This window comes from Phalangium opilio, unplaced genomic scaffold (assembly GCF_054372755.1).
Source record: "Phalangium opilio isolate 3A_F unplaced genomic scaffold, DU_Popi_V2 ptg000002l_1, whole genome shotgun sequence".
Taxonomy (NCBI): domain Eukaryota; kingdom Metazoa; phylum Arthropoda; class Arachnida; order Opiliones; family Phalangiidae; genus Phalangium; species Phalangium opilio.
Genome location: NW_028324144.1, coordinates 4621166 through 4647053, shown reverse-complemented (window position 1 = coordinate 4647053; position 25888 = coordinate 4621166). Strand labels below are relative to the sequence as shown.

The window sequence follows — 25888 nt, the reverse complement described above, 5'->3', positions numbered from 1 at the left end:
TCCAATAAAATTTTAAAATGTCCCATAATTTTTTTAAAAACGAAGGGGGTCACTGGACATTTTGACCTATAAATTTTCCGAAGTTTTGATACCTGGACTATGGAGAAGCGACACCATTTTTGCACACTCCAGTGGACCATGTCCTATAAATTTTCCAGTCAAACAGGGGGTCACTGGACACATGTCCTATAACAAATTTTTCTTATTTCCGGCCCTGTGACCTGGGGTGGGAACAGGACCGGAAATAAGCACAGGACACTGGACATTGTCCAATAATATTTTAAAATGTTCCGTAATTTGGTCACTGGACATTTTGACCAATAAATTTTTCCTAAGGTTTGATAGCTTCACTGTGTTTGTATACTCCAGTGGACAATGTCCTATCATTTTTCAGTCGAAGGGGAGGGGAGGACTCAGGGAGAGACACTAAACACATGACCTATAACCTTGAAGGAGAGAGTAATGGAGTGGAAACCCCCATACCTTAAGCGTTGCCTTTGTACCCCCACCTACGGCACCATAGTCCTCCCATCATCCCCAGCGGTTAGGTAGGGTCGTGCCGGACGAAATTGTAAAGGACGCTCCCTCTATCTCAAAAATAGAAGCTAGTTCTCATTCAAATAAAATGGCGCTACGCGGCAGCACTTAGCAATCGCCTACGGAAAGGTAGGGGCGTGCGCGAGGTACACTGGGAGAGATATGGTGCCGCAGGTCGCCCATCATCATTTCCAATCCATCTGACTCCCTTATCCCTGCTATAACAAATTTTTCTTATTTCCGGCCCTGATCGCCGGCGCACGACTGGATTTTTTTTTTTACAGTCGTCTGCTACAGAGCGACCCGATTGACCTTCATTCCGTTTCTGAGGTGAAAAGGCTGCCAGGTTTCAAGAAATTAATTGCCGAACTCGATTAATAATTCGAAGAATGTTTTCCTCAGGAGTCGCTGTAAGTAACCTTAATTTACTTAAATTTAAAATTAAGAAAATAAGTAATCAAGGAGTAGAGTTTAGAGGGCACCTTTAACGGGTTAAACGGGGTGATGGTAAGCCTTAGCTTCCAACCAATTTATTATTCTTTAATAAATTTTAGGTGAGAACTTTCTCATCTACATCTAAATTAGCAGTTGGAAGCCTGGTTAAGGTAATTAAATCTTTAATTAAAGTTAAAACGACGCATGCATTTGCTTTTAAAAGTGTCCTTTACCTTATAACTTAGCCTCCAGTGGCTGTATTTGGAATTGAAGGACGTTACGCTACTGCTCTATATTCAGCTGCTTGTAAGGAAAAGCAATTAGACGCTGTTGAGGGTGATTTGAAGAAGTTTGGGGTAAGTTAACCTTTAGAAAATTAGTTTTAAATTGAATTTACTCAATTAAGTTAAGAATAATTTAGGATTTGTTGAACAAAGATGTCAGGCTTAATGAATTTGTCTATAATCCTCTTATTAAAACATCGTTGAAAAAAGGTATTAACGTTAAATTATAGACTATTGTGAATGTTATCTAACGTATTGGGATTTAATTATCGTAGAGGGACTTGAAAATGCCCTTAAGAAGCAAAAATTCAATGTTTTAACGATTAACCTAGTTGGTAAGATGTTATTTTATGTTTGGTTTCGGTTCGGTTGTTTAATTAAAGTTGTATTAATTAATTTGTGATGTTGTTTTAGGTTTGATGGCTGATAACAATCGAATGAAGAACATTCGTGCTGTTATCAATTCCTTTGACTTGATTATGTCTGCTGTTAGGGGTGAAGTCATTTGTGAAGTCACAACTGCTAAGGTATATAAATTTATTTTCAAATTAATTGCTAATTATCTTAAAATTTTCACAGTAAATAGTTTGCTAATTCTGTTCAATTTTTGAGCAAAAATGGTTTGCTAATTTGTTCAAAATTTGAGCAAAAATGGTTTGCAAATTTGTTCAAAATTTGAGCAAAAATAGTTTGCTGATTTGTTCAAAATTTGAGCAAAAATGGTTTGCTAATTCTGTTCAATTTTTGAGCAAAAATGGTTTGCTAATTTGTTCAAAATTTGAGTAAAAATAGTTTGCAAATTTGAGTAAAAATAGTTTGCAAATTTGAGCAAAAATAGTTTGCAAATTTGAGCAAAAATAGTTTGCAAATTTGAGCAAAAATAGTTTGCAAATTTGTTAAACATTTGAGCTAAAATAATTTGCTAATTTGTTCAAAATTTGAGCAAAAATAATTTGCTAATTTGTCCAAAATTTGAGCAAAATAGTTTGCAAATTTGTTCAAAATTTGAACAAAAATAGTTTGCAAATTTGTTCAAAATTTAGACAAATTTATATTTCTCCAAATTAGTTAATCTAAACCGAATTAAATGAATCCTTTTAGCCATTGGACGCTGCTATGAATAAAGAATTGCAAGATGCTTTGAAAGCTTTCATGAAAAAGGGTGAAAACTTGAAGCTTACGACTAAAGTTGATCCCACCTTGATTGGTGGCATGACTGTCAGTATTGGCGAACGTTACGCGGACATGTCCATTGCCAATAAAATCAAGATATACGAGAATCTTCTCCGAGAAACCATTTAAATTAAATTCCATCAAAAATTTATTAATTAAAAATTCATTTTGGAAATAATTTGTGTATAGGTTAAGAAATAAAATAAATAAAATTAAATTGTGAAACACTTTAATAACTTTTATTTTTATTTTTATTAAATACTAATTATTTTAATTTTTTTTTTTTTTCCGGATTTTATTTTTATTTTTATTAAATACTAATTATTTTAATTTTTTTTTTTTTTCCGGATTTTATTTTTATTTTTATTAAATACTAATTATTTTAATTTTTTTTTTGTTCCGGATTTTATTTTTATTTTTATTGAAGACTAATTATTTTAATTTTTTTTTTCCGGATTTTATTTTTATTTTTATTAAATACTAATTATTTTAATTTTTTTTTTTTTTGTTCCGGATTTTATTTTTATTTTTATTGAAGACTAATTATTTTAATTTTTTTTTTTTTTCCGGATTTTATTTTTATTTTTATTTTTATTAAATACAATCAAATTATTTTAATCTAAACAAATTTCGTAGCGAGTGCGATTATCTTCGAAAATTCTCCCTTTCCTCTTAACATTGAAGGTATCGGAACGTGAATTCTCGTTCCTAAAGGATTACCAACATCGTCTAATAGAACTATATTATTTGAGTCAAATTTAGGCACAAAACAAGCTTGTTTTTGTTTCACTCCCACAATATAAGCTTTCTTTTTTTCGCCTTTTATCGCAACAAGGATTTTATCTCCGATGGTGCCGATTCCAGTTGGTCTTCCTGGTTTGTAGACGTGAATGCATCGCGGAGGTTTTCCTTCCAGCATGGCGGCTTTTCCTATAGCGCTGTTGTCTACTACACGCAGTCGAGTCAGTTTCATGATGTGTTGATTTATATTGGATGTGCTAAAGGCTCTTTTTATTACTGATGTATTCATTTTGTAACTGTTTTTAATTAATTATCTTTCAAGTAATTAAAAGGTGAAAATAAACTAGTTCAAACGTTCAAAATTGTATCTGGCAGGAGGCAGCCATTTTGAAAACCTTCAACCCGCCAAAATCAAATTGGAAACAAGCCCAAAAAACCGCCAATCGGTATTTCGAAAAGAAGCCCAGAAACTGCCTAAGATCTAAACAATCCAGCCCAAAAACAAGCCAAAAATTTATCGTGAAAATTTGGAATTAGTTTTTCTTCTAGATATTTCAATGCATATTACATATTGACGCCATTTTAAAAACGCAAAACAAAATGAAACCACTTTATTTAACCATAAATTGTCGAATTATAGGCTACACAAATGGTTTGACAGTACCATTTTTCACTTTTTTGGCCATTTTAATTATCTTCGCCTATTGGCGGTATTTTAAGTACAGAAAGCCAAAGAAAAACCGCGACAAGCCCAATTTCCAGCCAATATTTGGTAGAAGAAGCCCAATTGGCGGCTTTACAGCCCAATATGGCATCCCTGCATTTTTCTCCAACCGGCTACCACCAGATGGAATTACTAGCGCGCCAAAAAGTTAAAGGTCATAAAAATTTATGAAAATAATGAAACTTAGTCATTGACCAATTTAATTAATCAATTAAATCAAATAATATTGAAGAGAAGTATGCCTGGATATCCTTCAATGAAGTAAAATAAGAAACTCTAACCTTTTTTCGCACTGGAATTAAAAAAAAAAAAAACGTTTCCGTGATGACTTCTGTCCTGCGCCAATAACGTCTGCTTGACCTTCAGTCTGCAACCAGTCGTCTGCTGGAGAATGTTGTAACTGAAGGCCGAAGCGCCATTAATAAACTGCATCATTCATAGTTACCCGTGTCTTAATTTAATAGCGGATAAAATTAAATAATGTTTAAGTGATAATTCTATCGGGTTATGAATCCAAAGTCTTTATATAGTTTGGCAGTTATTAAGGCGTCGACGGCGAGATTTTTTTCAACTGGAACGAGGAACTTTAAGTAAGTGTTGAATATAAACTAAGTTCTTTAAGCCTTGGTCTTGCGTTTTTACCAATTACGTGCACTCTGTGCCTTGGCTGCATTGCATTGCCTTTTAATTGCGTTTGGGCTCTTGCCTGCATCGTTGACTTCATTTGCTGCTTTGAATTGAAAGAGATGTGTATCTAATTTGTATTTGCTATTCTAAAAGATCTGAGATATAATACCATATTGACTTATAAAAAATATGCGCTTGATCTCCTTTGAAGTTGATTTGTTAAGCCTTTGCAATATTTTTCTTTGTTTTACCAAGGCTTGGGTTTCGAGTCTTCGAGCATAGCCGACTTGTATTAATACAAGTCGGCTATGCTTCGAGTTATGATTTGTTTACAGTGCCATAATTATTTTAAAAACAAATGTTTGAAGGTAGAAATAGTGTGTTAGAAATTGAAAGCGAAATTTAGTAATTTAGAAAACGCATAATTTATTTAGATCAGTTTGGTAATTTGCTGATTTGCTTTGTTTCTTTGCCTCGAGTCCGAGGTCAATTTTTTTTGCCAAGGCTTAGGTAGTGAATTTCATTTTTCAAAGCTAGATCCCTATCGTTTTTCACGCTGTTTCAGTGCATGAATCACCTTCAGTAAATTTCAAATTAAAATTATTAAATTATAAACGAAATCAACAACTCCTTAACTTCTGAATTTAGGGCCCACCAAAATTATTACGAAGTGTTAGGCGTCAATCGTAATTGTACCCCTAAAGAATTGAAAACTGCTTATGTAAAACTGTGCAAGGAGGTAGGCACAATTAAGTATTTTGTAAACCATCACGCAAATACTTATAAAAAAATGCCGAAATATTTTAGCATCACCCTGATAGAAAACCCGATGACCCAGACCAACACAAAAAATTTCTATCTTTACGCGAAGCCTACGATGTATTATCGCAACCCGACTCTAGAAGTAGATACGATTCAACTATAAATGTTAGCAGAAGGACCGTTCCTTACGCCAATAGTGAACAAATGTAACGTAATTTTGTTAAGATCTTTGTAATTAAGCTAATTACGATTGCGTAAAATTAGCATTAGACAAAGACCATGGCGAGATGAAACACTTTGGTCCATGAGAGATAAATCTCGAGATAGGTTCTACGATGGTAGAAATTATTATGGCCCTTTTTATAAAGATGGAGGCAGATTACCTCATATGAACATAGTTTATGCTTGTGTATTTTTAATTTCGACTGGAGCCCTGCTTCACATAATGTTTTACAAGTAAGAGACTTTATAGAGTTTTGTCCGAGGGGTCCGACATTCCCAAAAAAAGCGTACGGGATTTCGCCAAAGATTTCGTGATTTCTTTGTTGATTTCGCGATTTAACCAAAGATTTCTTGTTTTCTTCTTTGATTTCGTGTGAAAGATTTCGCGAGAAGCGTACGGGATTTCGTGTGAAAGATTTCGCGAGAAGCGTACGGGATTTCGTGTGAAAGATTTCGCGAGAAGCGTACGGGATTTCGTGTGAAAGATTTCGCGAGAAGCGTACGGGATTTCGTGTGAAAGATTTCGCGAGAAGCGTACGGGATTTCGTGTGAAAGATTTCGCGAGAAGCGTACGGGATTTCGTGTGAAAGATTTCGCGAGAAGCGTACGGGATTTCGTGTGAAAGATTTCGCGAGAAGCGTACGGGATTTCGTGTGAAAGATTTCGCGAGAAGCGTACGGGATTTCGTGTGAAAGATTTCGCGAGAAGCGTACGGGATTTCGTGTGAAAGATTTCGCGAGAAGCGTACGGGATTTCGTGTGAAAGATTTCGCGAGAAGCGTACGGGATTTCGTGTGAAAGATTTCGCGAGAAGCGTACGGGATTTCGTGTGAAAGATTTCGCGAGAAGCGTACGGGATTTCGTGTGAAAGATTTCGCGAGAAGCGTACGGGATTTCGTGTGAAAGATTTCGCGAGAAGCGTACGGGATTTCGTGTGAAAGATTTCGCGAGAAGCGTACGGGATTTCGTGTGAAAGATTTCGCGAGAAGCGTACGGGATTTCGTGTGAAAGATTTCGCGAGAAGCGTACGGGATTTCGTGTGAAAGATTTCGCGAGAAGCGTACGGGATTTCGTGTGAAAGATTTCGCGAGAAGCGTACGGGATTTCGTGTGAAAGATTTCGCGAGAAGCGTACGGGATTTCGTGTGAAAGATTTCGCGAGAAGCGTACGGGATTTCGTGTGAAAGATTTCGCGAGAAGCGTACGGGATTTCGTGTAAATGTCGGACCCCTCGCTTTTGTCCAACCCAAAGGGAAACCACTCGTGAAATGTTTCAAAATAACTAGTTAAATCACGTGACACCACACTGTTCTACCATTTTTCTTTGAGCTGCTCTGTTTGCTACTGGAACGTTTCGAATGCTTCCATAGCAGTTGGAGCAGCTCGAAGGAAAACGCCATCTTTGTTAATTTAATAACCAGTGGTTTTCCCAATCAGTTCACCCTATATTTTGACTGATTTTTTATCGAAAAAAAATTTCAGTCTTATGGCTGGAATTTCCGAAAGACGTCTGAGGGAAAAAGATTCTGTAAACTTTGAAATTTACGCTGAAGTTCGTAACAGGGCAATGTAAGGCTCGTTCATACACAGTTTTAAGTCTATAACTACAGTGTTGCCACATGTCAAGGAAATCCCAAATAATTCGAAAATAGGCCTTAAGTATCAGGGAAAACTCAGGGAATTGGCCAAGGAAATTTGAAAATAGGCCTACAGTGTCAGGGAATTTGGCAATAGGCCTACAGTGTCAGGGAAGACTCAGAGAATTTGACAATAGGCCTACAGTGTCAGGGAAGACTCGGGGAATTTGAAAGTAGGCCTACAGGGTCAGGGAAGACTCAGGGAATTTGACAATAGGCCTGCAGTGTCAGGGAAAACTCGGGGAATTTGAAAATAGGCCTACAGTGTCAGGAACATAGTGAAGTCATTAAATATATCTCAACTCTGAAAGTTTCCCAGCTAGAAAACTATTAGAAAATTTAGAAAAGTCAGGGAATTTGAATCAGAAATTGACGTGGCAACTCTGACCTATGCCCAGATATTTGACCTATTTCCGTATTTTGAAAATTTTAAGGGAAAACACCAATGCAAAGCAGTTGGAATTATTGTTTCAGGATGTAAATAAACCAAAATCCGAATCTTGACTTGTTACGTTATGTAATTGGTTAATTAAGATTAGATTTAATTGACGTAGAACATTAATTAAACTGCAAAGTGTATAAGCTCACAGTCACAGGTGCTTTTGTATATATACATATTTATATGTACAAAAAAATGTTATTTTATGAAAATAGTTAAATAAATTGTCAAAGTTGTAAACCCAGTCTCATAATTTCAACCAACCATTTTTCCATGAGTAAAATGTCTAGGAATCCAGCGTTCATTATTCTGTGCAAGCGTCAAATTTTCTTTGGAAATATTTCGTAACGTCTTAATTTGTGTAGATAAGTAAAATGTTTTTCAACCATTTTGTAGATAGAGTTATGTTACATCGTATCCATCTATTCAGAATCCAAATTAATCCCCTTTAAATTTAGTATTTAAGATTTAAATACAGGGTATTCCTACTTTTAGTTGGGGCGTATTTAGTATAAGGTCCAGCTGTAATCTCTACCCTCTTTCCTCTTCCTTTCCCTTTCTTTTCCCTTTCTTTTCCCTTCCCTCTTTCGTTTCTTCCCCCTCTCCTGGTACTCGATAGTAGCAGAGAGAATATAGAAGAGGAGTGGAAGGCCCCCCCCCTTTGACTCTATTGAACGTGATGACGCCCAAACAAGATGTCGCGTTGAGCTTTTTGGGGTTGGCGAGTTTCCGGTCACATGTTCTACAATCTCTCTGTTACCAACGCATCATACCGGAAATCGACCTGCCCAGATAACGTTTAGCAGACGACGTTGCGCTACATTCCAAACCACCCCTTCTAAATTATCTCTGATAGTCGATACTAAGTTGTCATCGAGTAGTATCAAATCCGTTTTTGGTAGTATTGAACACTCCTATATAGCTGGAAACTGAAGTGCTCGATACCAAATTTGGATCGAGTAGTATCGAACAGCCCTAGTTGATAGGTTATAACGTTAATCGATTAATGTGGTTTCAATCATATTTAATGCAATAATTTAACCAGGTTTTTTGGTACACTATTTTTTTACATGAAAACTCTCGAGAATCACGATTAAAAACTAAAGAAAGTTAAAAAGCACATTTTACAAATAACAAAAAACATTTCCTTATAATTCGAACTAAAATACTTCTAAGGCACTTTTAAGAAACACATCATGATTGGCACACTTTTTTTTTTTATCATATTTCAAATAGCACACGGTTATTGACTATTAGAATAGTTTTGTTACGTTTATATATATAGAAAATTATTTACAAAAGGCCAACACGAGACTTATTTGAAAACACTTGAAAAAATATACACATTAACATGAATACACCGTTTAGGTTTAATTATGTTGCTACCGGGTTTCTTTGAGACACTGGGATGCGTTAGACAGTTTAATATTTTGTACAGGAGCTGAATGAAAATTTCCCTAAAGGGTGTGTGATTAATTGTGAATCATAACTTATGGTTTAAATAATCGATTATTCGATTATATTATTAACATCTAATCGAAATACAGAATAATCGACTTTGATTTATGCAACTTTATATTAGAAAACCATTGAATAATCAAGAAATAATCGAATAGTTGTCGAAAAAAAGTTAAATGTTACAAATTTTCGGTTAATCGAAATGAAATAATTTAGCGTTGTAACAAGTTGACAAATATTCGTTTTTCTGATTCCGGGTATTATAGTTAATTTAATCGATTATTTTTTAACTCAATTTTGGATCTACTGATCCTGTTTTTTCTTTAAATTTTTTCTCGCGATTAATCGTATGGAATTTAATCGATTATTTATAATAATCGATGAAACTCCGATTAATGTAAGAGGATTTCAATGAGATATAATCGAAGTTAACTGAGTCTGATCGTATTTTTCATAACCATTTTCAATCGTATTATCCGGTTTTTTATTAGTAACATAACACAAAAATTAATCGACTTCGTTTCTACCATCCGATAAAATTTCGATTAATCGAAATGAATTTCAGAAAACCAATAAGAAAAAATTTTACCATTAGTTACCATTTTTGAATTTATGTAAGGAAGTGTGATTTAAAAAGCCCCCAAACTTCGTGAGAGATGTGGTGGTAATTTATCAAATATCAAATACCGTTGTAAAATATTGATTTTAGCATAGCGGTAATTTATTTAGGTAATTTATGAGGTACGTTACAGCGGTAAATTACTCGATAACTTCAGTATGTATAAATTAGAGAGAAAACGGTATTTTAAATATTTCCCAAAAGTTTAAATCGGCAATTTAGTTAATTACCGTTCTTGATTATTATGGTAATTTAATTCACATTAACACTGTAGTCTCCAGTAAAATCATTTACGTTATACCTACTTTTAGCCACATTTAACAAAAATACAAAAATTATTACACACGGAAATTTTTTAAAACAAATTAGGAACAATTATAATAACAGAGATATCACATTTAAGGTTTCTTTTTGTGTTTTAGAATTAATCAAATTGAGTATTTACAAAATAAATCGGGACTTTTAAAAAATGCCACAAAAATACAAGTCGGTTGTTGTTGTTGTCTGTTTGTTTTTGTTTTAATATCGTGTTGTTTTATTTGAAAAATTCAAATGGCGCATCTTTCTGGACTAGCATATGGACTTCTTAAATACTTGGTGAAGCTTCGAATCGTCTTAAAACTTAATTAATCCGTCAATTAACGCGGTTTTAAGTATGTGAGGCACCAAAGTTAACGTTATTATTATATGGCATCAGTTTTGTTATTTTTTTACCCTAAAAGTAAAACTTGTTCCAAACAAGTTTTAATTTTCATATTTAATCGCCTTTCAATATCGAATCGAATGGATTCTTTCCTTTTCTTCGCCCTAAAAATATTTATTAGCTTATTATTAATTCCTTAAAGTAATTAAAATTAACGGCTTAATCAGGGATAGATTTAATTTTAGAAGTAGGAGTGGAGAACAGAGTAATCTGGGCACGCGTCCCGGACCCCCTTCCACGGGACGGGGGGGAATAAATCTATCCCTGTTTTAATATAGAGGGCTTGCATTTGGCTGAGTAGTACGTCACTCCCTCTTACAACAGTTCTGGCAGCCATACTGGTGGATTTCAGCTTTCCTTCTGCATACAACCCACCAGTATGGTCGTTTAAATTATCTCAATTCCTCTTCCCCAGGAATTTATTTATTTATTAGAAGCTGGAATGAATAACACGTCTCATGCGATGCGCAACAAGTCCCTCCCTTTCGCGGAATCAAGGGGTGGTAAAAAAGTCAGAATGGAGTTTTATTTTTTAAGGCGACCAAAGGGTATAGAAACGGTCATTAATATATTTGAAAGAAAGGATCATGTGTTTCTCATACAACGCGCATCTTAGCCCCTACCTTCCCAGTAGGATACAAATGAAGTCAGAAAGGGAGTCTCATGCAACTGAGCTAAACAACGCTAGATTTTAGGGACCTTACGGTCACTTAATTTCAACCAGGGACAGATTTAATTTTAGAAGTAGGAATGGAGAACTTTTAGTATTTACTTTTGTCCGACTCATAGCCCAGTATAGAGCCCCTCCCTCCAACACGTAACCAAAATTTTAAATTATCTTATTTGCTCACTTAAACTACGTTTTGATGACGTTGCTGACGGGGACGGCGAAAAAATGTAATCCCTTTTTACCTCTGTCGCTATGACCCGCCTGTTATTTCATACCCCCCGTCCCGTGGAAGGGGGTTCGGGACTTTGACGCGCGCCCACATTACTCCGTTCTCTATTCCTACTTATAAAATTAAATCTCCCTGTTCAAACCAAAAAGAAATTTATTGAAATTCTTACCTATGCCGTTATTTCCTTTTGCCGGCGCTGTTCCTTGAACTGGGTTGAACTGTGACCCTCCTGGTAAAACGGGTAGAACGTCGGAACTGGTGCAAGTTAACCATTCGGACGTGGTTATTCGATGGTCTAGATTTTTGTCACAGTAACGTAGATAATTTCGCCAACATTTTCGTAATTTTGTTCGTCTCGGATTTCCCTTTTTAAAAGATCTCCAATCTTTTCTAAAAGCTTTCCATTCTTTGCGGTCCAAAACCTGAAGGATTTAAAACAATTATCTACAATTAAAATTAGAGTTGTACTTTGTTCACGAACATTAATTACGAAGTTAAGAAATTGGAAAGTCTTATATATATTTCAAATAGTTTGGATGAACAGTCTCAAGTCGTAACCGAATTTGACCAAACTGCAAATTTTAGAAGTGGCTTGGTTTAGTTACTCAAGGTTAGGTCCGCGAACCTCTAGCCTTCAAACATGTTAAGAACGTTCTTTTTTAGCTAATTTCTTCATGATTAACTCATAAGTATTGTTTTATTGAAATTGAAAGTTGTAAAAAAGGTTAGTTTCTGAAACATTATAATGCAGATCTTTCATATGAACCCAAAGATTATTTAGAATGATCAGAAATTCATAAACTAATAGCAAGAAGCGATATCTAGTTTACTTGGGAGTAGGTATAAATTCGCTACATTTCTGCTTTATCTCCAGTCCAAATGTAGGTCCGGAGTTAATCCTCGCCTCTAAATTACAGCCAGCATTTCATTGCTTCTTGGAAACTGACGTCAGCGCGACGCGAATTACAAAAATTACAGTCATATTTTCCGACTGAGGAGAGGCGAAATAGTCCGGCCTCCTTTTATGTCTCCCCTTGTATTTTGAAAGGGGGTCTGGGACTAGGTGCGCGAATGCTTAGGCATCTTATACCTTCTCCCTAGTAAAATAGATATCGCTTCTTGCTAATAGTAATAATTGGATAGCCATTTTCCCAACGTAACTAGGCGGGCTTCGAGGGAGGAGCTAGACTAATCATTATCTATGATAAATTTTGCGTCACGAATAATGTATCTCTTTGTGTCTTGAACATTGAGCCCGCTCCAACCTTTCGTTGTTACGTCACAGTCATATGACCTAAATACTTTATTGCCCATGCGCTAGGTATATAAGCAGACCATCAACCAGTGAAAACACAGTTAGAAAGACGTCAGAATTATGACGAGTGACGGACAAAACTCAAGCTCCGCCCATAAAACCCGCATAGAAATTAACATTGAAGATATTTGGACACAATGATTCTATAATCTGTTAGTATTTAGTGTCTACCCACATAGGAAGCTCTTTCCTCGATTAGTTTCATAAAAAACTTTTGCCAGTCGGGATGGGGTACTTAGCTATAAATAGAAATCATTGCGAAAAGATTACAATATATCAAACCTGATTTTTATTCGTGTCTAGAGCTGTCATCTTCCAGCGGGCAACTTGTTCCTTTGTGACTTCATCGGTAGTAACGCTATACCCAAAGAAATACGTAAAAATGTTAATACCATACAAAATTTTTAACCCCTTTAAACATTAAATTTATCAAGTAGTTTTAAATTTATCTCTTTTATCTATCCTACTTCAATAAAATTAAGCAAATAGTCGTAAAATGTAAATGATAATCCTAAATGATCCCAGAAAGTTGAAACTTGATGGAAAGGACGTGGATATTTTAAACCATTTAAAGGGGATAGGAAAATGGGCGCCATGGCTCCAGAAAAACCGTGGTAAGAGCCAGGAGTGCTTAGTATTTAGTATATCAAGGTCACATGAAATTCCCCAGCGCTATTTAATGGTACGTGAGCTTGAGAAGTAAACCAGGTTTACTTCCCAATAGTCTCATTGTGTTCCTACCGCATATTTTAGGGGGATTCGTCATGGGACAGCAATGAAGTAATAGACCATTTCGATGTAACTAAGGGGAAAAGACATCTCGCTTTTTGGCACCTGCGCTGTAGTCTTTTTGTATCATGAGAGTGCGCAGAGACGGCAATTTATCAACCCCCGATATTGAGGATTGCCTACCCCCTTTTTATGTCGGAAAGGTCTATTCAGTTTTCAAGATGTACGGTTTTCTCGTCCTCAGAAATACCAAGAAGTGATATCTAGTTTATTAAGGGGAAGGTATAAATTCGCCACATTTCCAGCTTTATCTCCAGTCCAAACGTAGGTCCGGAGTTAATCCCCACCTCTCAATTGCAAGCAGCATCTCATTGGTTTTTGAAAACTCACGTTAGTGCGACGCGAATGACGAAAATTACTTATTTTCCGACTGAGGAGAGGCGAAATAGCCCGGCCTCCTTTTACGTCCCCCCCCCCTTGTATTTTGAAAGGGGGACTGGGACTATGGCGCGCGATTCGCGGCGCGAATACTTAGGCATCTTATACCTTCTCCCTAATAAACTAGATATCACTTCGGTGGAAAACCTCTTATTTTTATGTTTTGAAAGTTTATTCATGTGAAAATGCGTGATATTATGTTAAAATAACTATAGTTCTTGCATATTATCGCGTTCAAACCATCACGCAATTGTATTTGTGAAGTTAGGAAACTCATTTAAGCGGATTCAAGATAAATAATAATAATAAAAGATAATGAACTTTTTTTGAAGTATCTTACCCCTCGCTTTGTACTATAAAATTGATAATAACTTAAGAATTAAAACGGACATTAAAGCAATTTTTTCCGGTCTAGTAGGTACTTATAAGCCATCGAGGAAATTCATGTTAAGTAAAATATAGGCTTAGCATCATAAATCACAATTTTGTTTCGACAGTTTTGACTTTTTAATTGTTGTAGCCATCAAACGTGTACGAGATCCCCAAATTTATCGTTTTTGACAACAAGACTAGCGCGTGATAAACGGGTTCTACTTGGTATGGACCCGGAGATATGACCTCTTGACCCTCCACGTTCGTTCACGAACATTAATCAAGGACGAGATTGAAATTTAAATACTCGGAAAATGAAATTATCCCCGTGTTTCTACAGCGTCATAGTTGAGAGGGTAAGAGCCACCGTTTTAGGGATAAACAAGGGCAAAAATCATTTTGCAATACTACGTGTGGTTTCCAATGTACCAAGCAACCTCACAGGGACTAATCGCCTCCCAGTGAGGGAAGGCTTTCTACAAGAAAACTAGTTCTGAAGTCGAAATCTGGTGGGTCAGAGACAATATATACTCATTTAGGACTATCAAACAATGCGGAATTCTCATTTCCAGTACAAGTTAAAAATTATTCAACACTTCTACAAACTCTTTGACAATTCCTTTTAGAACCCAAGCTTTATATTCATCCAAGAAGTGATATCTAGTTTACTAGGGAGAAGTCATAAATTCGCCACATTTCTAGCTTTATCTCCAGTCCAAACGTATAGTAGGTCCGGAGTTAATCCCCTCTAAATTACAATCAGCATTATCTCATTGGTTCTTGAAAACTGACGTCAGCGCGACGCGAATGACGAAAATTAGGTATATTCCGACTAGGGAGAGGCGAAATAGCCCGGCCTCCTTGTATTTTGAAAGGGGGACTGGGACTATGGCGCGCGAATATTTATCCCTAGTAAACTAGATATCGCTTCTTGATTCAACTTCGAAACCACCCACGTGCCACAATATTTGAACTATCAAAGCTGTCACTTTTACAAGTCCCCTTTACGATTGAATTATCCAAGAAATCGCGTGTACTGTCGTTTCCCGAGTATCCCACGACCCCACTAAATAACTAAATAACTAAGTGACAGCCCATAACTCCGCTGGTTATTACATAACCAAACGGAGCAAAAAAAAATGTTTCGAGTTACCTTTGGGATTTATTTTTGTAATATTCGGCCATTTCTTTAGCCAGAAATTCCGCATATTCTTCTGTGAATTTTCGTTTCTTTTTCAGAGAACATCCTGAAATGAAAAAGTTTTAGATAAGTTTGAGATCAATATCCTGCAAGTTTCAATTTAATTTTTATGTTCGGAAAATATTTCATTTATACCATCTTAACTAGTTAAGTGTTCGATATTTACAAACCCCTACACTTTAGATTTTACACTTAAGCAGTTATAAATAATTGGTTTTTCAAAGGCGCTTTCACATTTAATCGATTCCAACAGGAATACATGAACTTTCTTTTACTTGGAATCTTTAAGAGGCAATAGACCCCATCTAAGGGGAAGAGCCTTAAGTTATTAAACCGCCAGCTCCACCTTCCTAGCGTTTCATTGGCCATTCACAACCATCGACGACCGTTGAGTCGTTCCATGGTTACAGTCACGTGATGTATGGACTTAACGAGATCAAGTTTTTCCGGTTGAATATGCCTACCTTTTTTAAACTAACGTCCAAGAACATAAATAAAACATTCTGGCTGGATAACGTCCGTACATTTTAAGCTTTACTCCACAAATTATCACTAGTCATGATAACCGTCAATATGCTCGTTTATTATTTTTCTAGTCGCGAAAATGGACAAATTTTTCTGTTAAGTGAAAACGCTGGTGAAGTTATAACGTCGATGATTCATAATTCGAAAGTGAAACATCATTAGCGTTTAACGATTTTAAATTTCTACTTTTAAATTGTACGGGACTTTTTAAAGGGATAGTAGCACACTAAAGATAACATAATAAAATAGTACAAAAATATTTTTATTCTTATAAAGATAATAATATAATAAGCTAGCTTTATTGCGTATCCATAACACCCTTAAAGACCTAGTTTTTATGGAAAGGAGAACTGGATAACACTGCGGATTGAAACTCCTTTATCCTAGCGGGGAGGGAACTTGCAAACTCTTCACAGAAAGGTTTGTTCCCGGGTTTTTCACTCTGTTCCACAGTTCGGGATCGAACCCTCTTGCTGCGAGGTGCAATCGCTTTCGGTCCCGTGTTAGGAGCTAGTTTGGCAACAAGTGTATTTTTATAAGGCAGACTCGTTCAAAAACTCAGATTGTAAGCCAAGGCGAAAATAAAAGCTGTCAATTTGCTTTCATGTTATCCCCTAACCAGCTAAAGGCTCTCTCAGACGATCCAACTTTTTGACTCAGCTTGATGGGTCAACTCTAGTTGAATCAACTGCTAGTTGGATCGTGTGAATAGAGGCTGGATGAGTTGAGTCACCAAAAAATCAACTTTTTAAGTTCATTTCTTCATCCGATCAAAATGAGTTACAAAAAAAGCCTTTTTCGCGGGTTATTTCCTAAGTGCCAAGGTAGGTGGCGCTTAAAAAGTTCTATTTGGCGGTAAAAGTTTAGTCGCGTGAATAGGAAGGATTTATTTCACTTTTCCCTTCAAAAGTTGGGCAAGTTGATACAACTTTTTGACCCATCGAGCTGAGTCAAAAAGTTGGATCGTCTGAAAGAGCCTTAACTTGACGTCACTTCCCACGAAACGCCAAACTCCTGGTTATAATTAGGGCTTTCTAAAAGTTTTTTTAAAGATCTTGTGAAATGTAGTTTTTATTAACAAACACCAAAACAAAGGGTTATTTTTCAGGTACTCCTATCCCTTTAACATGTGTATTACACGGAATTCCAACGTCCCCTAATATTAATTCCATAATTACACGAGTGACACTGTATACTTAGGGGTGATGTCGGGTGGAAATGTGTCGTTAATTTCTAATAAGAAAAACTCTCTCTCTCTCTCTCCCGTCCTGAGAGGCATGCTATTCCTTTGGAATGTCAAACAGCTCAACTCAAAAATAGGGAATCGGCCTATGCTCCGTCCGTACTACGGGCCCGGATTGAATCCATCCAGAAGGAGAATGTCATCGAGCGTCCTTGGACAACGTTACGTGTCTCTCTCTCCTCCCAAAGGGATGGGATCATCTTCCGAACGTTCTTATTAGCATTTTTACGAGAATCTTAAAAACGCTATTTTATCATCAACTATTCTCCAACGTTTAAGAACGTCTTTTTCTACTTGGGAAGTAAATTATTGTAAAGTTTTCATGTTACTAATCACGAAGGCAATAGAAGTAGTAGAAAGTAAGGAAGTAATGAAAGGTGTGATTCTGCCAGAGAAAAATAGATTTCCTTTCTCTTGTGGTAACATTTGAAAACTCTCTTGTGAATACTTGCGTTAGTATGCACTCAAACCGAATCACTTTTATCGAGTTTGCATATGATCCTTAAAACTTGTTTTGTTCTCGAACTACCATGAAAGGCTTATGAACAAAGTCATAAAACTCCCATGAATCGACTATGAACACAGCCATAAAACTTCCATAAACCGCTTATGAACAAAGTCATAAAACTCCCATGAATCGACTATGAACACAGCCATAAAACTTCCATAAACCGTTTATGAACAAAGTCATAAAACTCCCATGAATCGACTATGAACACAGCCATAAAACTTCCATAAACCGCTTAAGAACTAAGTCATAAAACTTCCACGAACTGCTAATGAACAAACCCATAACACTAAACCTGCTGCACAAAGCTATAAATGTTTCATAAACCACTTATGGACACAAACATAAAGCACCCATAAACCGCTTATGATCAATGCCATAAAACCCCCATAAACCGTTTGTGGTCAAGGTCATAAAACTCCCATAAACCGTTTGTGGTCAAGGTCATAAAACTCTCAGTAAAGTCTTATGAGCATAAACAACATTTGCGCAAACCCATAGAAGTCCCAGGCAACTCTTACGAACACAGCCATATAACACCTACAAACTGCCAAAGAACAAAGCCGTAAAACACCTACAAACTGCCAAAGAACAAAGCCATAAAATACCTATATAACTCCCAGGGAACTCCTACGAACAAAATCCATAAAATACCCATAGGACTCCCAGGGAACTCTTACGAACAAATCCATAAAATACCCTTATAACTTCCTGGGAACTCCTACGAACAAAGTCATAAAACACCTATAAACTGCCAAAGAACAATGCCATTTAATTCCCCAATACTGGTTTTGGACCAAGCACAATACTGAATAACGCTTCTTCAAATATCTCGCGCAAATACATTGGTTTATAATTAACTTCGAGTTTAACTGCTTCTGATACAAAAGTGAAATAGTTCGGGCAACGCGTTTGGGGAAGCGAGCATTCCCGATAGAGGTCGTAGATGACGGGGATGAGTCTTGAGACTGGCGGGAGGGCCGTCACGGCGTCGCCACTCTGTGGTTGCTTCTCGTGGCGCCATAAGTCGGGCGCGTGTCGCGAATCGCTCAGACACACGCTGCTCCTCCGCGTACGCCACCAGAAACACCGCTACGTGACCCTCCCCTCCCTTCCTTAACCATGCAACCCCAATACGCCAATACGTCTAATTCCAAGAACAAGTCGTTCCTTTGAACACAATTAAACGACCGGATCTCAAGCCATGTACCTCAACGTCTGACGTACGTTTTGTGTTTGTGCAGTCTATAAAGGGAGTAAAGCAAACACCACAGGGGCGGGGCCGCCTACTTGGGTTATTTTCCTCGCTCCAAGAAGCACCGCTAGAGTGAAGTGAAGTCAGGTTGCGTCTGGCGTTGCCTCTTGGCGCTAAAAAATACACCCAAGAGAGGGCGACTTACGCCTGTGTTTTGGTTTATCTGCATGAATATATTTAATGGAATGGTCTATATTAAAGTAGAGCACTGATTGGTCGACCGAAGAAGACAAAGTGCGACCTCGCGTCGTAAACATCATACGCCTTACTTTCTGTTAGTTATATTTACCCTTGGTACAACCGAATGTAAAACATAGCAATTTTCCCTGCAACTTTTACAAGTAAAGTTTAATCATTATAGCACTGTCAAGTGTACAGAATGATTATATAAGACTAAGACAAACCCAACTCTAGGGCTTCTAAAACAAATTAATTTTGGAATCCTAGAACATACAGTAGTTGTAAATTAAGTTAACATCTTTTCACTTATGCCATGCACACGACAGACGGACCAAAACCGTGAAATAGTAACCCTCCCTAAGCAAACCAGCAAGCAATTAAAATTGTCTCATCATTTATGCCGATGTATTTGGTATTCAAACTGGACAGTAATTTTTTTAAAACATCTTTTTTTTCTCCTACATATTTTGGCTCAAATTTAATTGCTAGTTTGGAAGAATCTCCCGTAACTTTGATTGAAAACGCGATAACTTAAAATTTTTAACACTCGATCCAATCAGTGTTACCCCGTCCCCGTGTGCTTGCTTTTCTTTTAAATAGAAGTTATCAATCAAAATTTCTTCCATTCCCAAAAAAGAGCGTTTTGGTTCAGTCATGCGTAGCGATTTTGGGGTCAAGAGTCAAATTATATAATGTCGTTAACGCTTACTTAAAATGAATTCGATAATTATTTTTATAGTAAAGACATTTTAAATATATGAACATCGATCGATTGCCTAGGTTCGATGTGTGGCATACATAAACATTTTTGATGAGGTATTTCAGGTCAAGGTCACTCCATACTAATTCTATGGCTAAATTCAATTAACACTAGACCCGGCCGCAGTTCAGAAGCAAGAAAATTATTTGTTTACAGTTAAATATGCAAAGAATGTATATTGTGCACAAGTAATCTGCCATAATCCTACTCATAATGAACAACCACGCCAAAAGGTCCATGCGTGTTAGTCACTGGTTACTGAGAGCTTGTCATAAAGTGACGTAGGTCATAGATTCGAGGTAAAGCGAAGACGCCTGGTGAGACGCTGTCAAAGGCTTAGCACAGACTAAATAGGAAGATGGACTGCAAAACCATGTGTAGTCAATTCTCGTGTCGTTCTCCCTTGAACTAGCTCGCAGTAAGTCTCTAGAATTACGAACTAAAAGTAGTGTCAACTTATAGAGAATGGTTTGTAAACTTATGATTTCCCTAAAAGTTAGTTCAATGGTTCCCAATAGTCTATAGGCGGGTCGGGCATTATGACTGTTGGGTTTCGATGTGCCACCATCTTTTAAAATGGCGACCAGAAAAGCAACAAAAATGTCCCGTTGTATAAACGAACTATTTTTTCGAACTTATATTTTCTGTAATTTTAGCTTAAAAACTCCAAGCCCTGCTTGCTATTTATTTTTAAGTATGCCAAATTATCATTTGATAACTTCAATTTAATAAGGCACTTTAGATGTTTTTTTTTGGAAATTTTTTCAAACTTGAATATTTAATTATAATGTTAGTTTTATCTGGTGACGTCATCAATAAATTTTATCTTTTTTTGCGTGAGCGTGAAAATATGTATGACAGCTTTGAGAGAGAGAGAGAGAAAGAAAATAAAAATTAAAGGAGGCTCAAGTACATAGACCCCGTTAAGGAGACGTATTCATAAACTATCAACCTTTGTAAAAGGTTATGACCTCTAAAGGGATCTTGTTTGACATACCAAGGTGATATCGGTACATGCCGAAACATATTAGCTGTCAAAATAGAAAGAGAAAAAAAAAACTTTAGACAAATAGTCTTCCTTCAGGCAGTTTACCGACTCAAAAATCTCAAAATCCCAAAATCGGCTTGGACGAGCCAAGAAGTGGTATCTAGTTTACTAGGGAGAGGGTATAAGATACCTAAGTATTCGCGCGCCATAGTCCCAGTCCCCCTTTCAAAATACAAAGGGGGGGGACGTAAAAGGAGGCCGAGCTATTTCGCCTCTCCTCAGTCGGAAAATATGACTGTAATTTTCGTCATTCGCGTCGCGCTGACGTGAGCTTTCAAGAACCAATGAGATGTTGGTTGTAATTTAGAGGCGGCGGGGATTAACTCCGGACCTACGTTTGGACTGGAGATAAAGCTGGAAATGTGGCGAATTTATACCTTCTCCCTAGTAAACTAGATGTCGCTTCTTGGACGAGCTAAATAGGTGCATTTTCTGTTATTCCTAAAATTGACGCGATACTAGATAGCCTTTCTATATTGATAACCAAATATATTTATTAATAAACTGGAATAGCACATATATCTTAAAATGCTACTGAGTGACTTACAGCTCGAGCTAGTTCGAGAACGACTAGCGAAAATTAACTACACGCGGTTTTGCAGTTCATCTTCCCCTACCCCAGTAGCAAAATCGACGTTGGGCCAACGGAGTCGGTTCGAGGTCCAACCAACACTGACGTAAAAGCGTCGGTAAACTTTCATTTCGACCGTCGAAATGTCCTATCCGTTTAAGCGTTGGCCCGACTTCCGGCCGTAGAAATTTTGCCAGCACTTTAACCGACTCTAAAAAGTAAGCGTGTCCAGCTCTTACATTATCAAACAAGAAGTCGGCTTTGTTATCTGGTTATGGTCGGATTATTAATCTAATTGCGGTCGGCTTTATCGACTGTTATTTGTCGGATTGATGGCTTGTTTGTGGTTGGCTTTATGTCTTGTTTAGGGTCGGCTTTAAGACTTGATTATGGTAGGCTTTACGACTTGTTTATGGTTGGCTTTATGGATTGTTTATGGTCGGTTTTGTGGATTGTTTATGGTTGGCTTTATGGATTGTTTATGGTCGGTTTTGTGGATTTTTTATGGTTAGCTTTATGGATTGTTTATGGTCGCTTTTGTGGATTGTTTATGGTTGGCTTTATGGATTGTTTATTGTCGGCTTTTGGCTTGTTTATGGTCGGCTTTAAGGGTTGTAGTTACTGTCTTCTAAACACCACTTTCATGTGGTCTTTTTTCCATCCCACATGGACACCAGTGTGTACTTACTGGCTTCTACTCCTTCATCATCGTTAAGGTTAGCGATCGGCTAGTGTTACAAGAAACTTCTAGTTTCCCAATGGTGCTGTTATTATCCATTACTAAGATTCGAAACCTTATGTACCGATTGGAGTCTAGTCTCTCAAGAATGTTCAATAGTTATTTTTTAAACGATGTAACGCGCAATAAGGTTAATAATTATCAAAGAAAATATATAATATTAATTATATTTATTTTAATGTTTAAGATAATCTTAAACCGTTGTTACACTAGTGCACTTTGATAAAAACGCATTTTAGTTGGTAAGGAGTCGAGAAGCCAACATAATCCTTCATTACATTAACCGACTTAAAATGTAACTATCAGACTACTCTATTCTATTGTTGTCAAGGCCGACTGCAAAGCGGAGTTAGCAACTGAAGTTGGATAAAAGTCGGATTTCCGTTGTAAGTGCCAACTAGACCATAAACCGACAAATCTACCTCGAACCGACTCAAAGCGGAAGAAGCTTCATTATAACAAAATTTGACATGTTAAGTATTGATCGGTAGGTAGTCGGATATGCCAACCTCTCGACCCTTGTTGTTATTTGATAAGAAACCCATGTAAGTTTGTAAGGAGTTGAGCAGCCGACCAAATCCTTTCTTACAACAACCGTTAAAAAATGTAACTATCAGCCAACTCTATTTGTTTGTTCTCACGGCCGACTTTAAAGCGGAGCTGGTATCTGAAGTTGGATAAGAGTCGGACTTTAGTTGTAAGTGCCGACTAGACCATAAACCGACGAATCTACCTCGAACCAACTCAAAAGCGGAAGACGCTTCATTATAACTAAATCTGAAATCTTTAGTATGATCGGTAGGTAGTCGGATATGCCGACCTCTTGTCCCTTAATTGTTGTTATTTTGATAAAAAACCCATGTTAGTTGGTAAGGAGTTGAGCAGCCGACCTAGTCCTTTCTTACTCCAACCGACATAAAATGTAACTATCAGCCAACTCTTTTTGTTTGTTCTCACGGCCGACTTTAAAGCGGAGCTGGTATCTGAAGTTGGATAAGTCCTAAGTGCTGACTAGGCCATAAAGCGAAGAATGCACCTCGAACCGACTCAATCGTGGAAGAAGCTTCATTACAACAAAATCAGAAATGTTCAGTGTGATCGGTAGGCCGTCGGATATGTCGACCTCTAGACCCTTGTTGTTATCCTTTATTTGATTGAAACGCATGTTAGTTGGTAAGGAGTCGAGCAGCCGACCTAATCCTTCATTACATTAACCGACTTAAAGACAACTATCAGCCAACTCTATTTTATTGTTCTCACGGCCGACTGCAAAGCGGAGTTGGCAACTGAAGTTGGATAAGAGTCGGATTTTAGTCGTAACTACCGACTGGACCATAAACCGACGAATCTACCTCGAACCGACTCGAACGCGGAACACTCGTGCTACTGGGGTATTTAGTCTGTACTAAGCCTTTGACAGCGCCAAAACCAGGCGTCTCTTTACGAGAATCTATGACGTTTCATCTACCTCACTTCATGACAAGCTCTCAGTAACAAGTTGCAAACTTATGGAACATATCTTATGAACAATACACCTATTTTACTAAACTAGAAGTAGCATATACATTATCACATTATTGTCAAAGTTGCAGCTGAAGAGGGACCGCGGTCCGAAAGCTCCTGCGTATATTTAAATTAATAAATAATTTTAAAATCTCCATGAAGTATCAGACTCATTTTATTTAAATTTAAATAATTAATAGAACCATGGATCAGAAGTTTAACATTTATGATATACGTCTTAACATCCATTCCTACTTCCAAATTTACATCTATCCCTGCTATTACTAAACTAGAAATAGCATATTGAAATTACAGCTGAAGTATTTTTAATTAGTAGTTGTAAAAATAACGTCTGAACGTAGCCTAAACCTATCGCTCTTAATTGATGAATTACATTCATTTATTGGTCGCCCTAAGGTCTGACAATTTTGCCATTAAATTATTTAAAAAAATAAATAAAATCGTGTAGTTTTTGGATCAATTCCAGCGCATTAAGTTTAAAAGCTAGTTATTACAAATTACCTTTAATGAAAGAACATTTACTTTTATGTATTTATGATAATTATTTTTAAGTCTCGTAACCAACTACCATAAGTAGGAACAATAACGTTAATTACGGCGCGACATCGTGTCTCTGTCAGGACCCCGACTGAGCAGCAGACCGCGTTTCCCAAAGAGGCTAAAAATTTTAAACTTTGCCAAGAGAGTTTCTTTTTATTTTTTTAAGGGCTTCTCAAATATGTGGCGAGAAAGTAATGAAATTAGTTGAAATGAATTGGGTAAATTTTAATTGTTGTATAACGTGGAGTATTGAGAGCAACAGAATGTAAAACTCTGAGGTGGATTTTCGTAGTTTTCAGTATGTTTAGGATGTCCATATGAAGTGTTATTGCTTTCTCTCTACCTTCTTTGGTCGACCAGTCAACGCATTGCTTTAACATTATGTTATATTTTATTATATACAGGGTGTTTGTGTCTCTGCCATAAATTAAGGGCAAGGATAGATTTAATTTTAGAAGTAGGAATGGAGAACGGTTAGTATTTACTTCAGTCCGACTCATAGACCGCCCAGTATAGAGCCCCTCCCTCCAACACGTAAGAACGAAAAGTTTAAATTATCTTATTGGCTCACTTGAACTACGTTTTGATGACGTTGCTGACGGGGGCGGCGAAAAATACGTAATTCCTTTTTACCTCTGTCGCTATGACCTGCTTCTTCTTTCATACCCCTCCGTCCCGTGGAAGGAGTCCGGGACTTTGACGCGCGCCAACATAATTCTGTTCTCCATTCCTACTTTTAAAATTAAATCTATCCCTGATGTTATCTTTTATTTATTATATACAGGGTGTTTCTGCCATAAAGTAAGGGGATGTTCTTTGGGAGATTTTGAGTCGGAAATGTTTTGTGACATTTTGCCGTCCTGGCCACTGTTTTCGAGTTATGATTTGGGTGTTTTAGGGACAGTATACCTTGAACTTGAAGGGCTGTAAAATGTTTATCATTGGCTCAGATTCGCGTGTCTTACATCTATTTGCCTCAGCTAGTAAAGATGTCACGTGTGTATTCTGTCTTGTACGTCTTGTTCTGAGGTTTGGCGCGCACAATTATCAAGAGGGCTTTCGTCTTGGTTTCATTTTTTCCTCTTTTTCTTCTTGAGTGGAGTGAAATGAATGAAATAAAATGCGCTAATGATTTTACAATTTTGACTCAAATCGGTGCCCTTTACTATTGAGTTCTATGCATGGTTCTGGATGAATTTGGGCGGGAAAAACGCGCCCCTAATCTATGCTGGTGGTCCCCTTTTACGCGAGCAAAACTCGTTAACGAAATGACAAATTGAGATTCCCGAAAAACGAAAAACTTAGAAACGTTTTCTCTCCTATAACTCATAAGTTGGCCAAGAAACAGAGCGACTCGAGTTAACTTAAAATACTAAGAAAAGACTCAAGCATAAGAACCTGCATCCCAGTTTGTTTCTCTACAAAACTAGATCGAGAAAAATCGCGAAGAGTGAATATGAAATTTGTTGTAAATATTTTGGCAATCAATCTACTGCGCCGCCATTTTGAGAATATGAACTAAGTATGATAGTAAAGGCAAATATGAGTAATGGAAAGTGCCCAGTAAAGGGGAGAGTAGGACACTCTACTAGGGAAAACTCGCGTATGAATACCAGATTACATTTACTAAGTTTGTATAAGCCTCTTCTTGTAAAAGAGGGGGTTGTCAATTGTCAGTATCG

The 25888-nt window shown here is 37.0% G+C and overlaps 4 protein-coding genes across 6 annotated transcripts in view; 2 read left to right on the top strand and 2 right to left on the bottom strand.

Moving 5' to 3' along the window:
• Window positions 1–791: 791 nt before the first annotated feature.
• On the top strand, window positions 792–2665 carry ATPsynO (ATP synthase subunit O, mitochondrial). The gene is made up of 7 exons (XM_089844762.1): window positions 792–947; window positions 1092–1142; window positions 1218–1328; window positions 1394–1466; window positions 1532–1591; window positions 1671–1783; window positions 2358–2665. Exons 1-7 carry the CDS (start codon window positions 927–929, stop codon window positions 2556–2558), a joined length of 630 nt encoding a protein of 209 aa, XP_089700888.1. The 5' UTR covers window positions 792–926; the 3' UTR covers window positions 2559–2665.
• On the bottom strand, window positions 2389–3589 carry mRpL14 (mitochondrial ribosomal protein L14). The gene has a single exon (XM_089844814.1). It carries the CDS (start codon window positions 3457–3459, stop codon window positions 3049–3051), a length of 411 nt encoding a protein of 136 aa, XP_089700940.1. The 5' UTR covers window positions 3460–3589; the 3' UTR covers window positions 2389–3048.
• A 653-nt stretch (window positions 3590–4242) lies between these two features.
• LOC149718408 (dnaJ homolog subfamily C member 4-like) lies at window positions 4243–7819 on the top strand (the record flags this gene model as incomplete). Its single annotated transcript, XM_089860874.1, has 7 exons — window positions 4243–4334; window positions 4425–4484; window positions 5170–5260; window positions 5329–5489; window positions 5548–5739; window positions 6986–7072; window positions 7575–7819. Coding segments are annotated over 7 exons (753 nt in total), but the record flags the coding sequence as incomplete, so codon positions are not given.
• Window positions 7820–8586: 767 nt separating this feature from the next.
• Window positions 8587–25888, bottom strand: part of LOC149718401 (SPARC-related modular calcium-binding protein 1-like) — a 73011-nt gene continuing 55709 nt past the window's right edge. For all 3 annotated transcript variants that reach the window (XM_089844557.1, XM_089844607.1, XM_089844514.1), the window contains 4 exons: window positions 15266–15359; window positions 12856–12931; window positions 11428–11680; window positions 8587–10463 (listed from right to left, as the gene is read on the bottom strand). In XM_089844557.1, the coding sequence (XP_089700683.1) occupies window positions 10414–10463; window positions 11428–11680; window positions 12856–12931; window positions 15266–15359 (473 nt within the window). In that variant the 3' untranslated portion in view covers window positions 8587–10413. The remainder of the gene's footprint in view (window positions 10464–11427; window positions 11681–12855; window positions 12932–15265; window positions 15360–25888) is intronic.

Coding starts and splice junctions, on each gene's coding strand:
- ATPsynO (XM_089844762.1), top strand. CDS start 927: ATGTTTTCCTCAGGAGTCGCT. Junction 1,467..1,531: donor TAAAACATCGTTGAAAAAAG/GTATTAACGTTA, acceptor TAATTATCGTAG/AGGGACTTGAAAATGCCCTT. Junction 1,592..1,670: donor TTTAACGATTAACCTAGTTG/GTAAGATGTTAT, acceptor ATGTTGTTTTAG/GTTTGATGGCTGATAACAAT.
- mRpL14 (XM_089844814.1), bottom strand. CDS start 3,459: ATGAATACATCAGTAATAAAAAGAGCCTTTAGCACATCCAATATAAAT.